General features: G+C 39.8%; 1 protein-coding gene across 7 annotated transcripts in view; it reads right to left on the bottom strand.

Annotated features, from left to right (window-relative positions):
* The window catches only part of Agbl1 (AGBL carboxypeptidase 1), an 887605-nt gene that overhangs the window by 487561 nt on the left and 385799 nt on the right, over window positions 1-14245 (bottom strand). For all 7 annotated transcript variants that reach the window (XM_060367383.1, XM_060367384.1, XM_060367380.1 and 4 more), the window contains exon 18: window positions 3796-3925. In XM_060367383.1, coding sequence (XP_060223366.1) covers window positions 3796-3925 — 130 coding nt within the window. The remainder of the gene's footprint in view (window positions 1-3795; window positions 3926-14245) is intronic.

The raw sequence follows: 14245 nt of genomic DNA, 5'->3' as shown, positions 1-14245 counted from the left end.
CAGAAACTAAAATGGTGAAGTATTAAGTTCTAAATGGTACATCTATATCATGTCCTCTCCCTTCAAGGCTGGGAGGATCACTGGAAAATGGGTGGGGGAAGGGCTCATGAGGTACCACCATATCTAAGGAACTATTGACAACTGATGGTTGCTGGTTAAGAAATAATCACCTTTCAATATGAATGCAGGTCCTGAGATCTTACCCGTGAGCCAGTAGATGGTCACACACACATACACATACAGTCAACAGTAAGTGGATTTTTGTGGCTATTAATTTATTTTTAAAGCATATGGCATTGGAAGGAAAAATCCCACTTCCCCCTGGCATGGCAACCTAGCGAGCTCACAGAGGAAGAGGATCCAGGCAGTCCTGGTGAGACTTGATAGGCTAGGGAAAGAGTACTCCTCTCTCAATGAAATAGGGAAGAGGGTTAAGGAGAAAGGGGGAGTGAGAGAGGGACTGTAGGAGAAGAGAGAGGGGTCTAAAATCTGGATATAAAGTGAATAAATATTAAAAAATAAAATTAATTAATTAAAAAATAAAAGACAAATTAGGGAAGAGGGAATGGGGCTGTAATTTTTTTTCAAAACACACTATCTACATGTATGATTATTAAAATAGCTTTTAAAAGTAAGAAATAAAATACGTATATTGGTTTGGCATTCCTAGTCCCTACCACGATCAGATCATTACAATGTCACAGTAAAAATTAATGTACAAATAGAGAAATGGCTATCCAAAGGGGTGGTAAGGTGAATGTATGCAGGAAATGAAGAAGTGAGAGGCATTGCCTGCTCTTCCGGCAGTCCTCAGAAGAATCAGGACAATGATTTCCATCTCTGCTTCACATCTCATTGGTCCTTCCAAGTCACCTTAATTCACCCAAGAGTCAAGTACCTGAGCGGCAACTGTAACAGATGTATCTTCCCAGTTATCACAGAGGGTTTCCTTAGTCCTTCCAAAACATTTTCACAAGAACCGGAAATTGGGCAGAGTCGACATTAATCTCCACCCACGGAACTTAAAAATCAGTGTGGATACAGAGACTTCGCTGTCAGGACATGACCCATACAAGTGGATGGCAGTGACGCAGCTGCTGGAGGGTGGTGGGTTAAAGATAGACCTGCAGGTAACTAAAAGGTGGCATTCAGCCCGTTCGGGAGCTCTGTAACACTGTGACTAGCATTTAGTACTCAGCTGTTCCTCACCCACCTCTCAGATGGTCCCAGCAGGAAACAAGTCTGCGGCTGTCATGTTTATAGCTAATTAATGTTTATTTATACTTTTAAACAAGCCTTTCACCTGTCACGCTTTAAAATAAATGCTCTGCTCTTCAATTAGAGATTGTCAGAGCAGAAAGAAATCCTGTTCTGTTGTGGGCTTAATATGTGCATGTGTTTAAATGTGTATTAGATATGGGGTTCTTCTATTCTAAATCACTCTCTTCTCCTGGAGGCGAAAGCCTCCCACACAGAAAAAAACATCCTTTCTCCAGTTTTCAACCACGAGATTGGAGCCTTGTTGTGTAAAGCTTGTTGAAGACCATCACCAGGAGCCATCACACTGCCTCCTTTGGTGAAGCAGGGATGACAGCAACACCTGTTGTACATTTGGACCAGTACTGAATTTAGACTCTTGGGGTGGGGGCACCTGTCGTTCTATCTGCAAAAGAGAAGTTGACTCAGCAATGGAATTTAGCAGGTGTTAAAGAAAGGTCTGTCTGTCTATGGGCCCTGGGAGAAAACCCTTTAAACCCTTGAGATATTTTCTGCTGGACAAGAGTGTCTTTCGTTGCTTGGGGATTTGGACAGTGCCAGACGGTCAATGCTAGTAGTGTGAGTTTTGCTGGAGGTGTGAGTTTGACTGCTGGAGGATGATGGATATGGAGGGAAGGCATAGCCATGGGAAGTATCTCACGGCTACATGGCTGACCACCCTCAGAAAATTTTATCTGAACGTACTTGGGTATCCTGTGATATTTCAATATACATATGCATCATGCAGTGATCAAATCATGGTTATTAACATATTCGTACCTTAATTTTTATGTTATGTTTGGAGCCTCTGATTTTCTAAAATAGGTACGCTTTTGTGGATTCTCATTCAGTCCACTGCGATGAGGAACACTAGAGCTGACTGCTTCAATACTGCTATGATTTGGGTCTATTATCCAAACTCCCTCCATCTTTTCCTCTTCTTCCTCTGTCACTTGGTAGTAACCACTATTCTATATTGAAACAAATAGTTTAAACATCTACAAATAAACAGGAACTTGGAGTATTTGTCTTTCTATTACTGCATATTATATTTAGTGTTTAAGAAGATGGGAATATTATGCACTCTCACTTGATCATTTTTTTAACCATATGCATGTATTGAGCTCCACAGTATACCAGATAAATATAATTACAAATAAGAGAATTAGAACAAAAAATACCCTTAACACCAAGTCTGTGTGAACTTTCCTGACTGGTAGTTACACTGTTGCCAGAGAGTTGGCATCTATGGAAAGAGAATATTATAAGTATGCCTTTTACAAGTGTCAAATTTAAAGTTTCCTTTACCATAATAGCCTATAAATGCTAGTTATTTTGAGTTCCATGAGTACAGAACAATCCCTGAACACGGAGGTCAGACCCTGAACATACTCAAAGAGTAAGTCACAAAGGGAGGCTGTACCTCAGCATCAAATCACAACTGAACTGAATCTCTGTTCTACTGCATATGCTTGAACGGTCTTAGGAAAAGCACTTCATCTGTTGATCTCTTAAAATCTGGTTATGAATCTACGTTATACTCTTACACACCTGCCCAGGACTGTGATTGAAACATGCCACTCTTTCAATCACAGAGTAGAAGCTTTAGAGTGTGGGTTATGATAGAGTTGCTCATTGTGACATTTCTTCACTTTTAGTTAAGCTCTATATGTGGACATTTGTCCCCACATTTCTGCAGATGGATCTGCTCACAGTTGGTAGACAGCACATGAGCGTTCCCATAGGCCACTCTGCTGCCATTTTCTTTTTCAAATTGCTGGTCTGGCATCAGTTACACAGTACCTGGGACTAAAGAGGAAATTCTATGTATGAGACAACCGAGAGCTGTGCTAGCATTGTCTTGGAAAATGTATGAGTCTATTATTTTTTCTAGTTAAGTAACGTAAGGACTAAAACTAGAAAAAATTTCCAGTCTTCACCAAATGAGCACTGAACCATTGTTCTGAACCTATTGCAAGGTGAACTGTGTCTTCATAAAATACATGTTGGCGTTCTAATCCCTGGGGCCTGGAAATATGATCTTGTACAGAGTGAGCATCTTAACATGTAGAAGAATGCTAAAGTCAGACTGAACAACTTGAATTCAGACTCCGATTACCAATGTCCTTAGAAGAGGAAAGTGGGGACCATTAGACAAGACACCACGCTCAGATGGTCCTGTGAAGACGGAAGCGTTGAGTCAAATGGGTCGCCATAAGCCAAAACCGCTGAGCACTGCTGATAGCCACAGTGCAGGAGAAGGAGGGATTTTTCTAAAGCCAATAGTATCAGAACAGCTTGCCAACTTTTTCATTTTAGACTGTGAGCCTTAAGAAAATTGATGTGGAGAATTCTGTTGGTTTATCCATCCACTTTGTGGTAATGTGATACAGCAACCGTAATAATAAACTTCCTGCTGAAGTTTCCCACCTATGTTTTTTTCCCCCCTTTGTTTATTTTTCTTGCCCGGGCAGTTGATGGGCTGCCTCCTGCAAAGTAATAGAAACCTCATAATAGTGCAAAAATGAAGGGACTCACCACAGGTCCCTTGCCAATACTGCTCAGGTAGTGGAGGAGACCTTTGGTATGGTAGATGGTTGGCTGGAGATGAGCTTGAGGAATGAGCCACTGTCTATTGAGATCCTCTCCACTCAGTGAGCATCTGTGACTGCAGGAAGAAACAAGAAGCAAAGAAACACCCATTTAGACCGAAAAAAAAAGCTTCATAAAATAAAACCCAAGCAGACAAACAAACTAATGAATCCAACTTCCCTCTGACTTCTGCCCAGTTGCTACCAGCTCCAGATGTCCAGGAAGCTGCAGATCTGTCCTGTAGGAGTATGGGGTGCCCTAGTTATTTGCAGCTGCTGGAGGAACTAGAAACTTCACTCAGCTTAATACTGGGTTGATAGTGTTTTAAGGCAAAGTTTGGAAAATATGGTTTCCCACTGTATTAAAAAAAAAGAAAAGAGAAATTCAATGTATGACTCTTCAGGTTCTTAAGTTCTACAAATAAATACTGAGCTCCAATATTTGAGCTCAAGATAGCACACTGGATATGGTGAAATAAAATATTTCTAGTTGGCCCAAAAATGTTATGAAACTCAATATTATTGGACGTCAGTGAAGAAACTGAAGCCTAAAACAACTACATAAGTGACCCAAGATACATAACTAAAGGCTTTGCACTCTAGTTTCTTTGCCTCTAGCCCTTCCATTCCTTCTTTAGGTACGGGTAATCCTTGAAAACTACCAGGATTAGAATGGGTACAAGATTATATGTTCCTGGAGATGCTCATAATCAAAGCTAACACGTTGGTTTCAAAGGTTACTCAACTTCTTGACCAAGAGACAGAGCTTCCAGGTAGAGTCATCCTATGAGCCCAAGACAACCGGAAAGTTTATCAGAAGCGGCAGATCCATAGGACATTCACCTGGTGGTTTTATCCTACATGGTGAACCAGAAAGATGGCACAAATTGAGGGGGCCAACACAAAACCTCCAACACCATAAATACCACTACTAAATCCTTTCCCACTAGTGCCCTTTCAATATCCACCACAATGAAGCTACTAAGTTGCTTCTGAACAAGTGTGCCTGATGCTCCTTTGACCAAGGTTCCCATATCCATCTATTCCCACCTACTTAACTTTCAGCAAATCAGTCCTGCCCCCTCCCATCAAATTTCATGAAATCCCAAGCTAAAGAACCCTAGCCCTTTTGGTTGCATGCTTAACCAGAGTTCATACAGAACCATTTGCATTACTATTTTTCTAATTTATTTTGTTCTCATTAGACTGGAAGAAGTGGGGTTAACTTGGAGAAGCCAGAAAAATATTTGGTACCATCAAAATTCTAAAAGGAACTTTCTTAGCCAACCACATAAGAGTGTATAATGATACTTGTCAGCAAGTCTGCTTGGATGGGGAGGGTGCAATATCACAAGACTCCATCCCTAGATAAAGGGCTATAGTTAATCTATAGGTAATAACAGAGGGAGAATCAGTTAGTCAGGCAAGGCCCTTGACAATTTAACCAATCTCAAGTGGTCAGTACTAAACACTAGTACATATGAGCAACACTAAATGGACTTCAGTAGGATTCATGTGTGTGCTTGTGTACATGTGTGCTTGTGTTTAAGTGTGTAACAAAAATAATAAAGAGAAGTTATGAGTTTGAAATGTCATATAGGAGAAAACAGGAGAAGCAGGGAGGGGAGAGGATGGGATGAATATGATGTAAATACTGAACTCCTGTATAAAATTCACAAAGAAAAATTGTCAGAATTGGTATTCAGTAAACAATACAGAACAAATTTTTGCTCTGACATTTAAATATAGAAGCAGACATATCTTCTGTTTTGGAAACACTGCCTTATTTTCAAACAAAACTTGGAGATGAAATAGCTCAAGCTCTTTTTCACAAAATTTAAATCTCCATATTCTGAAATCATCTTTAGATATTAGTTTCAAGTTGTTTGTAATCTCTCTCGTAAAGCTCACTAGAAATTGAAAATATTAAATCATTAATTCAGCCTGATTTTGACAGAAAATATTTTGACTTGAGAAAATGGGGGTGTAACTAACTTGGTAACAGTGCTTACCAATGCAAGAAATCCTAGGTTCAATCCCCAGCACTGCATAAGGCAGGTGTGACAATACATGCCTATAATCTCAACCCTAATGACATAAAGGCAAGAAGATCAAAAGTCCAAGGTTATCTTTGGCTCATTGGCTACAAAGCAACAGATTATAGCCAGCATATATATCTATACATATATATGGGGTTTTTAATGCCAATAGCAGTGGAAAGATAAAGCATGGCAGACTTGATCTTGGCATATTTGCTTCATTTCAATTAGGTTTTTATTCTCAATTCAAGGGATCCAAAAAGTCTGAGGATACTTTAACTGCTCTGCAATTTTTCTTGCCTTGACCTGGATTCTTGTCAACAGTACAGGCATTATTCTTTCTGTAACATTGACTGTGATAAAATGAGGTGAGGTGCTTTCAAGGCATTCCTGTTTATGTAAACAAAAATGCATGTATTGTTATATAACTAGTAGCCAACAATTCTGTGATTCTCTCTCCCTGTTTTTTTCCCTCAGCTCCATGGAGACCAAATTCAGGGTCAACATCTACGTGGAAACGCTCATAGGTTACCTGCAGAAGAAACACAATTCTGTACTATAGTTCTTAAAAGTAGAGAAAATGAAGTTTTGGATTGCAACTAGAAACCACCCAAGTGTTGGTTAAGAGCACATAGTTCCAGCTCCTGGTTCTGTCATTAGGTATGGGATTTGAGGAACTCATTTAGAGTCAACATGTTCAAGGTCATCATCATTGGGTATTGTCATCATGCACCACCAAACCATGCTGTACTCCAGGGCTATTTTGAAGATCAAATGAAACGATAGGGATCATCTGTGTTTTAATGGAAATCTAGCTGCATAATCCTATATCTATGTGTTCCTGTGGGACTATATCCCCAGTTACATCCACACCCACATGTGACTATATATCTATATCTTCATTCACCTCTGCAATGGTCAAAGATGCACAGCACAATTATCACCATGTCCATTTTTCCTGGTCTCATGCAAACAATACTACCTATGAAGAACAGTCAGGAACCAATATGCAGGGTGAATTGAAAAAAGAAGAACCCTGGCCAGGGACCACAAAGATGGAGTAGTGATCCACTTTGAAGTTCATTTGATTTAAGCACACTTCATGGTAGAGGCAATGAAATGGAACAGAAAGGAATTAATCAAAAAAAGATTACAAAGGGAATTGCTGATTACTCTTCAGGCTACTAGCCAGGACTAAGGGAGGGGAAGACATACAGGATTATCTGTGAGCTGCATGTGGAGAAAAGCTGTGACAGGGAAAGCAATATAGAAGTTGGGAAGCTGTTAGTTTAGGGAAAGTTTTGTTTGGTGGCTGCTTTCTGGGATAAAGAAAATGAACCATCCCAGTGGCATAGCTCAGCTGTGCAGCTTTGAGAAGCATGTATTCTTGCATTTATATTCAGACCTGGATGTGTGACTGTTATTTGGAGGTATCTCTGTGTGTGCCTATGGCTTTGATAGTTCCTACAGCTCAGCGACTGCCAAGGACCACAATGTGTACTACACCTACCTTGAGAGCTTTTTTCTTTTAAAGCAAATCCATTTGCTCCCAATCTGCAAATCCGTTTGGCATTTTATGTTAATGACACCCGAGATCCCTGTAGTCAGAGGAGCTGCTGCTGCTCTTCGCGGGGATTTGTTTTAAGCATGCGAAGATGAAAATGTACCCCATCTTATTATCTACTGTAGTGTTTCTGCAATGACAGCTGCCGCTTCGATGTGCAGAGAATTAGCAGATGGACAGTGATGATGGGCTGACAAGACATTCAGAGCCTGTAATTTCTGAAAAGGGGTCATCTCTCAAATAGAGTTTGAAGTCTCGCTTTACTTACGGGGAGAATAAGTAGTGATCAGTGCTATTCTTCCACACTGAAAATGGCAAACTTTTATAGAAAAAAAAAATCACTTACTTCCTGTTCACACAGGTAGTATGATACAACTAGTCCTCCACAGTTTCTCTCTCTGTCTGTCTCTGTGTGTGTGTGTCTCTTTCTCTGTGTGTCTCTGTCTATCTCTCTGTGTCTCTGTTTCTGTGTCTCTGTCTGCCTGTCTCTCTCTCTCTCTCTCTGTCTCTCTCTCTCATAAGGTCTCATGTATTCCGTAGTGTCCTCAAATTTTCTAGGTAGCGAAGGAGGACCTTAAATCTCTGGTCCTCTTGCCTTGCCTCATGAGTGCATGGGTCACTATCTTAGTTTATGACATTCTGGGGATCAAAATCAGGGATTCAAGCTGGGCTTGCAGTCTATTGACCATGCTGCGTCCCCCTCCAGTCTTCCATATATTTGAGTTTAAACAGTTTAAACAATGTTATTTATAATAGAGTTTGTCTGCAGAAAGTGTGTTACTTTAGGATACCCAAATATCCAGATGTTGCAATTTTACCTTGAGATACCTGCATCCCAAGAAACCACTCAAAATGCAAATCACATTAGCTCTCATTTTAGATCTGTAATTATAACAAAAGTCATGGAGCTAAGATGTCTGGCCAAAATGGAAGCTCATTATTTTATAGTAGCTTTGAATGTTCTGTGTATTTGTTTGTTTTTGAGGCAAAGTCTCAGCTAGGTTACAGTGGCCCTGAACTCACCACAGTCAGTGATGGCTTTGAATAATTAACATCCTGCTTCTACTTCTTGAGTGCTAAGATTTTAGGTTTGGTCCGCTATTCTCAGCTTGGTTATTCAATGTCTGTGATCAAGCCAAGGCTTCATGCATGCCAGCTAGTATTCTACCAACTGAACTGCATCCTGAGCCCTTCCTGTTGACTGTGCATAGGTGGAGGGGGCATCTTTACTGCCTATTCTTATAATGAGTGATTCATACATACACTACCCACCGACTCCTTCGGGCACTCCCAACTTGTATCCAAATAGTAACCATCCTTAAAGAATAATGTGTTTCCCAGGATCCCCAGGAACCACCAGAAAATAACCCCAAACACCTAAGATAACACAATGGGTAGAGGCCAGCATAAAAGCTCAAGCAACAAAAGACAGAGCAATATGGCATCTCCAGAACCCAGTTACCCAGGGGCAAGTAGCCCTGGACACCCCACCATAACTGAAATCCAAGAAGATGACCTAACAAGTATGCTCATGAAGATGATAACAGAGGAAACAAATAAGATTCGTAAAGACATAGAGGAAGATAAACTCAAACAGAATATTGCCATCCGTAAAGAAATAGAGGAAGTTGCAGCCAAACAGTTTATGGCCTTTAGAAAGGAAATGCTTAAAACACTGAATGAAATGATAGAAACAGAGTTGAAGGAACTAAAAGAAAAACAGGAAAGTACAATCAGACAGGTGAAAGAAGTAAACAAAACAACTCAAGACCTGAAGATAGAATTGGAAAAATTAAAGAAAACACAAATGGAAGAAATAATGGAAAAAAAGAATCTAGGGAAGAAAACAGGAACTACAGAGGTAAGCATAACCAACAGACTACAAGAGATGGAAGAAAGAATCTCAGGTATAGAAGATACAATGGAAGAAATCGATGTATCTGTCAAAGAAAATGTTAAATCCGAAAAATTCCTGACACAGACCGTCCAAGAAATGCAAGACAATATGAAAAGACAAAACCTAAGAATAATAGGTATAGAGGAAAAAGAAGACTCCCTTCTCCAAGGCCCAGAAAATATTTTCAACAAAATCATTGAAGAAAATTTCCCCAAGCTAAAGGAGAGGCCAATTAGAATACATGAGGCCTACAGAACACCCAACAAATTTGACCAGAAAAGAAAATCCTCCCGCCACATAATAATCAAAACAGTAAGTGTACAGAACAAAGAAAAAATACTAAAAGCTGCAAGGGAAAAAGGACAAGTAACATATAATGGCAAACCCATTAGAATCACACCTGACTTTTCAACAGAGACTATGAAAGCTAGAGGGCCTGGACAGATATCATGCAGACCCTAAGAGAACACAGATGTCAGCCCAGGCTACTATACCCAGCAAAACTCTCAGTCCTCATAGATGGAGAAAACAAGATATTCAATGACAAAAACAAATTTCAACAATACCTACAAACAAATCCAGCATTACAGAAGACACTGGAAGGGAAAATACAACCCAAGAAAGCTAGCTACATCCAAGAAAACACAGGAAATAAATAACCTCACTTCAGTAAAACAAAAAGCAACCAAGCACACAACCTGATGACCACAGCCAACATCAAAATCAAGAGATCTAACAGCCACTGGTCATTAATCTCTCTCAATATCAATGGACTCAACTCTCCAATAAAAAGACACAGATTAACAGAATGGATATGTAAACAAAACCCAGCAATCTGTTGCATACAAGAAACACACCTAAGACACAAAGATAGACATTACCTGAGGGTAAAGGGTTGGAAGACGACTTTCCAAGCAAACGGACCCAAGAAGCAAGCAGGAGTAGCCATTCTAATATCTGATAAAATAGAATTTCAACCAAAATTAATCAAAAGAGATGGGGAAGAACACTTCATACTCATCAAGGGAAAATTCCACCAGGAAGACATCACAATCCTGAACATCTATGCCCCAAATACAAGGGCACCCACATTTGTGAAAGAAACATTGATAAAAGTTAAAGCACATATAGATCCCCACACATTAATAGTGGGAGACTTCAACACCCCACTCTCAACAAAGGACAGGTCAACAAGACAGAAATTAAACAAAGAAACAATGTCTCTGACAGAGGTCATGAATCAAATGGACCTAACAGACATTTACAGAACTTTACACCCAAACACAAAAGAATTTACCTTCTTCTCAGCACCTCATGGAACCTTCTCCAAAATAGACCATATAGTGGGTCACAAAGCAAGCCTCAACAGATACAAGAAGATTGAAATAATCCCATGTATCTTGTCTGATCACCATGGAATAAAGCTGGACCTCAACAATAACAGAAATAACAAAAAGCCTACACACACATGGAAACTGAACAACTTGTTACTAAATGACAGCTGGGTCAGGGAAGAAATAAAGAAAGAAATTAAAGTCTTTCTAGAAATCAATGAAAATGAAGACACAACATACCCGAACTTGTGGGACACAATGAAAGCAGTGCTAAGAGGAAAGTTCATAGCACTAAGTGCCTTCAAGAAGAAATTCGATACAGCTCATTCAAGCACCCTAATGGCTCACGTAAAAACCCTAGAAAAAGAAGAAGCAGACACACCAAGAAGGAGTAGACAGCTGGAAATAATCAAACTCAGGGCTGAAATCAATCAATTGGAAACAAATAAAACAATTCAAAGAATCAAAGAAACCAAGAGCTGGTTCTTTGAGAAAATCAACAAGATCGACAAACCCTTAGCCAGGCTAACTAAAAGGCAGAGAGACACCACCCAAATCAACAAAATCAGAAATGAAAAGGGGGATATAACTACAGACACTGAGGAAATCCAAACAATCATTAGAACTTACTTCAAAAGTCTATATGCCACAAAATTTGAAAATCTAAATGAAATGGACAATTTTCTTGATCGGTTTGACTTACCAAAGCTGAATCAAGACCAGGTAAATCAACTAAATAGTCCTATATCCCCCAAAGAAATAAAAGCGGTCATCAAAAATCTCCCATCCAAAAAAAGCCCAGGACCAGATGGCTTCAGCGCAGAATTCTACCAGACCTTCAAAGAAGAGCTAACACCAATTCTCTTCAAACTATTCCACAAAATAGAAACAGAAGGAATATTACCAAATTCATTCTATGAAGCCACAGTCACCTTGGTACCTAAACCTCACAAAGACTCAACAAAGAAAGAGAATTTTCGGCCAATCGCCCTTATGAACATTGATGCAAAAATACTTAATAAAATACTTGCAAACCGAATCCAAGAACACATCAAAGATATTATCCACTATGACCAAGTAGGCTTCATCCCAGGTATGCAGGGGTGGTTCAATATACGGAAATCCATCAATGTGATCCACCATATTAACAAACTGAAAGAAAAAAAACCACATGATAATCTCCTTAGATGCTGAAAAAGCCTTTGACAAAATCCAACATCCATTCATGTTCAAAGTATTGGAGAGATCAGGGATACAAGGCACATATCTAAACATAGTAAAGGCGATATACATCAAGCCTATAGCCAACATCAAACTGAATGGAGAGAAACTTAAAGCAATCCCACTGAAATCAGGGACAAGACAAGGCTGTCCACTCTCTCCATATCTCTTCAACATAGTGTTGGAAGTCCTTGCTAGAGCAATAAGACAGTTGAAGGAGATCAAGGGGATACAAATTGGAAAGGAAGAAGTCAAATTATCACTATTTGCAGATGATATGATAGTATACGTGAGTGACCCCAAAAACTCTACCAGGGAACTCCTACAGCTGATAAACACCTTCAGCAAAGTGGCCGGATACAAAATTAACTCAAAAAAATCAGTAGCCCTCCTGTATACAAAAGACAAAAGGGCTGAGAAAGAAATTAGGGAAACAACACCCTTCACAATAGCCACAAATGACATAAGGTACCTCAGAGTAACCCTAACCAAGGAAGTCAAAGACTTGTATGAAAAAAATTTCAAATCTCTGAAGAAAGAATTAGAAGAAGATATGAGAAGATGGAAAGATCTCCCATGCTCATGGCTTGGAAAGATTAACATAGTAAAAATGGCCATCTTACCAAAAGCAATCTACAGATTCAATGCAATGCCCATCAAATTACCAACACAATTCTTTACAGACCTGGAAAGAAAAATCCTCAACTTCATATGGAATAACAAGAAACCCAGAATTGCTAAAACAATCCTCTACAATAAAAGATCTTCTGGAGGTATCTCCATCCCTGATCTTAAGTTGTACTATAGAGCAACAGTTTTAAAAACTGCATGGTACTGGCATAGAAACAGAATGGTGGATCAATGGAACCGAACAGAGGACCCAGAAATGAACCCACACACTTATGGACACCTGATCTTTGACAAAGACGCCAAAACCATACAATGGAAAAAAGATAGCATCTTCAACAAATGGTGCTGGTCTAACTGGATGTCTACATGTAGAAAAATGAAAATAGATCCATACTTGTCACCCTGAACAAAACTGAAGTCCAAGTGGATCAAAGACCTCAACATAAAACCAGACACATTAAATCAGCTTGAAAAAAAAAGTGGGAAATACCCTAGAACTCATTGGTACAGGGGAAAACTTCCTGAACAGAACACCAACAGCACAGGCTCTAAGAGCAACAGTGAATAAATGGGACCTCATGAAACTGAAAAGCTTCTGTAAAGCAAAGGACACCGTCATCAAAACAAAGCGACCGCCTACAGATTGGGAAAGAATCTTCACCAACCCTTTATCTGACAGAGGACTCATATCCAGTATATATAAAGAACTAAAGAAGCTGAAAAGCAGCAAACCAAATAATCCACTTAAAAAATGGGGAACAGAGCTAAACAGAGAATTCTCTGTAGAGGAATACCGAATGGCAGAGAAGCACTTAAAGAAATGCTCAACCTCACTAGCCATTAGGGAAATGCAAATCAAAACAACCCTGAGATTTCACCTTACACCCATGAGAATGGCCAAGATCAAAAACTCAAGTGACAACACATGCTGGAGAGGTTGTGGAGAAAAGGGAACCCTTCTCCACTGCTGGTGGGAATGTAAACTTGTACAACCACTCTGGAAATCAATCTGGCGCTTTCTCAGACAACTAGGAATAGCGCTTCCTCAAGATCCAGCCATACCACTCCTGGGCATATATCCAAAAGAGGCTCAAGTACACAAAAAGGACATTTGCTCAACCATGTTTGTAGGAGCTTTATTTCTAATAGCCAGAAGCTGGAAACAGCCCAGATGCCCCTCAACTGAAGAATGGATGCAGAAATTGTGGTTCATCTACACAATGGAATATTACTCAGCAATGAAAAATAAGGAAATCATGAAATTTGCAGGTAAATGGTGGGATCTGGAAAGGATCATCCTGAGTGAGTTGTCCCAGAAGCAAAAAGACACACATGGTATACACTCACTCATATAGACATACAACATAGCACAAACCCACTAAAACCTGTGCATCTAAAGAAACTAAGCAAGAGAGAGGACCCTAACTAAAAGGTCCAATCCCCATCCGGAAAGGCAAAGAGGATGGACATCAGAAGAAGAAGAAAACAGAAAACAACCTAGGAACCTACCACAGAGGGCCTCTGAAAGCTTCTGCCCTTCAGACTATCAAAGCAGATGCTGAGCCTGATGGGCAACTGTTGGGCAGAGTGAATGGAATTTTAGGTAAGAACTGGGAAATAGTAAGAGCTGGAGAGGACAGGGTCTCCACAAGGAGAGCAACAGAACAAGAAAATTTGAACACAGGGAACTTCCCAGAGACTCATACTCCAAC

This window comes from Meriones unguiculatus, chromosome 14, assembly GCF_030254825.1.
Source record: "Meriones unguiculatus strain TT.TT164.6M chromosome 14, Bangor_MerUng_6.1, whole genome shotgun sequence".
NCBI classification, from domain to species: Eukaryota; Metazoa; Chordata; class Mammalia; order Rodentia; family Muridae; genus Meriones; species Meriones unguiculatus.
The sequence above is the reverse complement of the archived record's forward strand: the minus strand, read 5'-3'. Positions and strand labels throughout refer to the sequence as shown.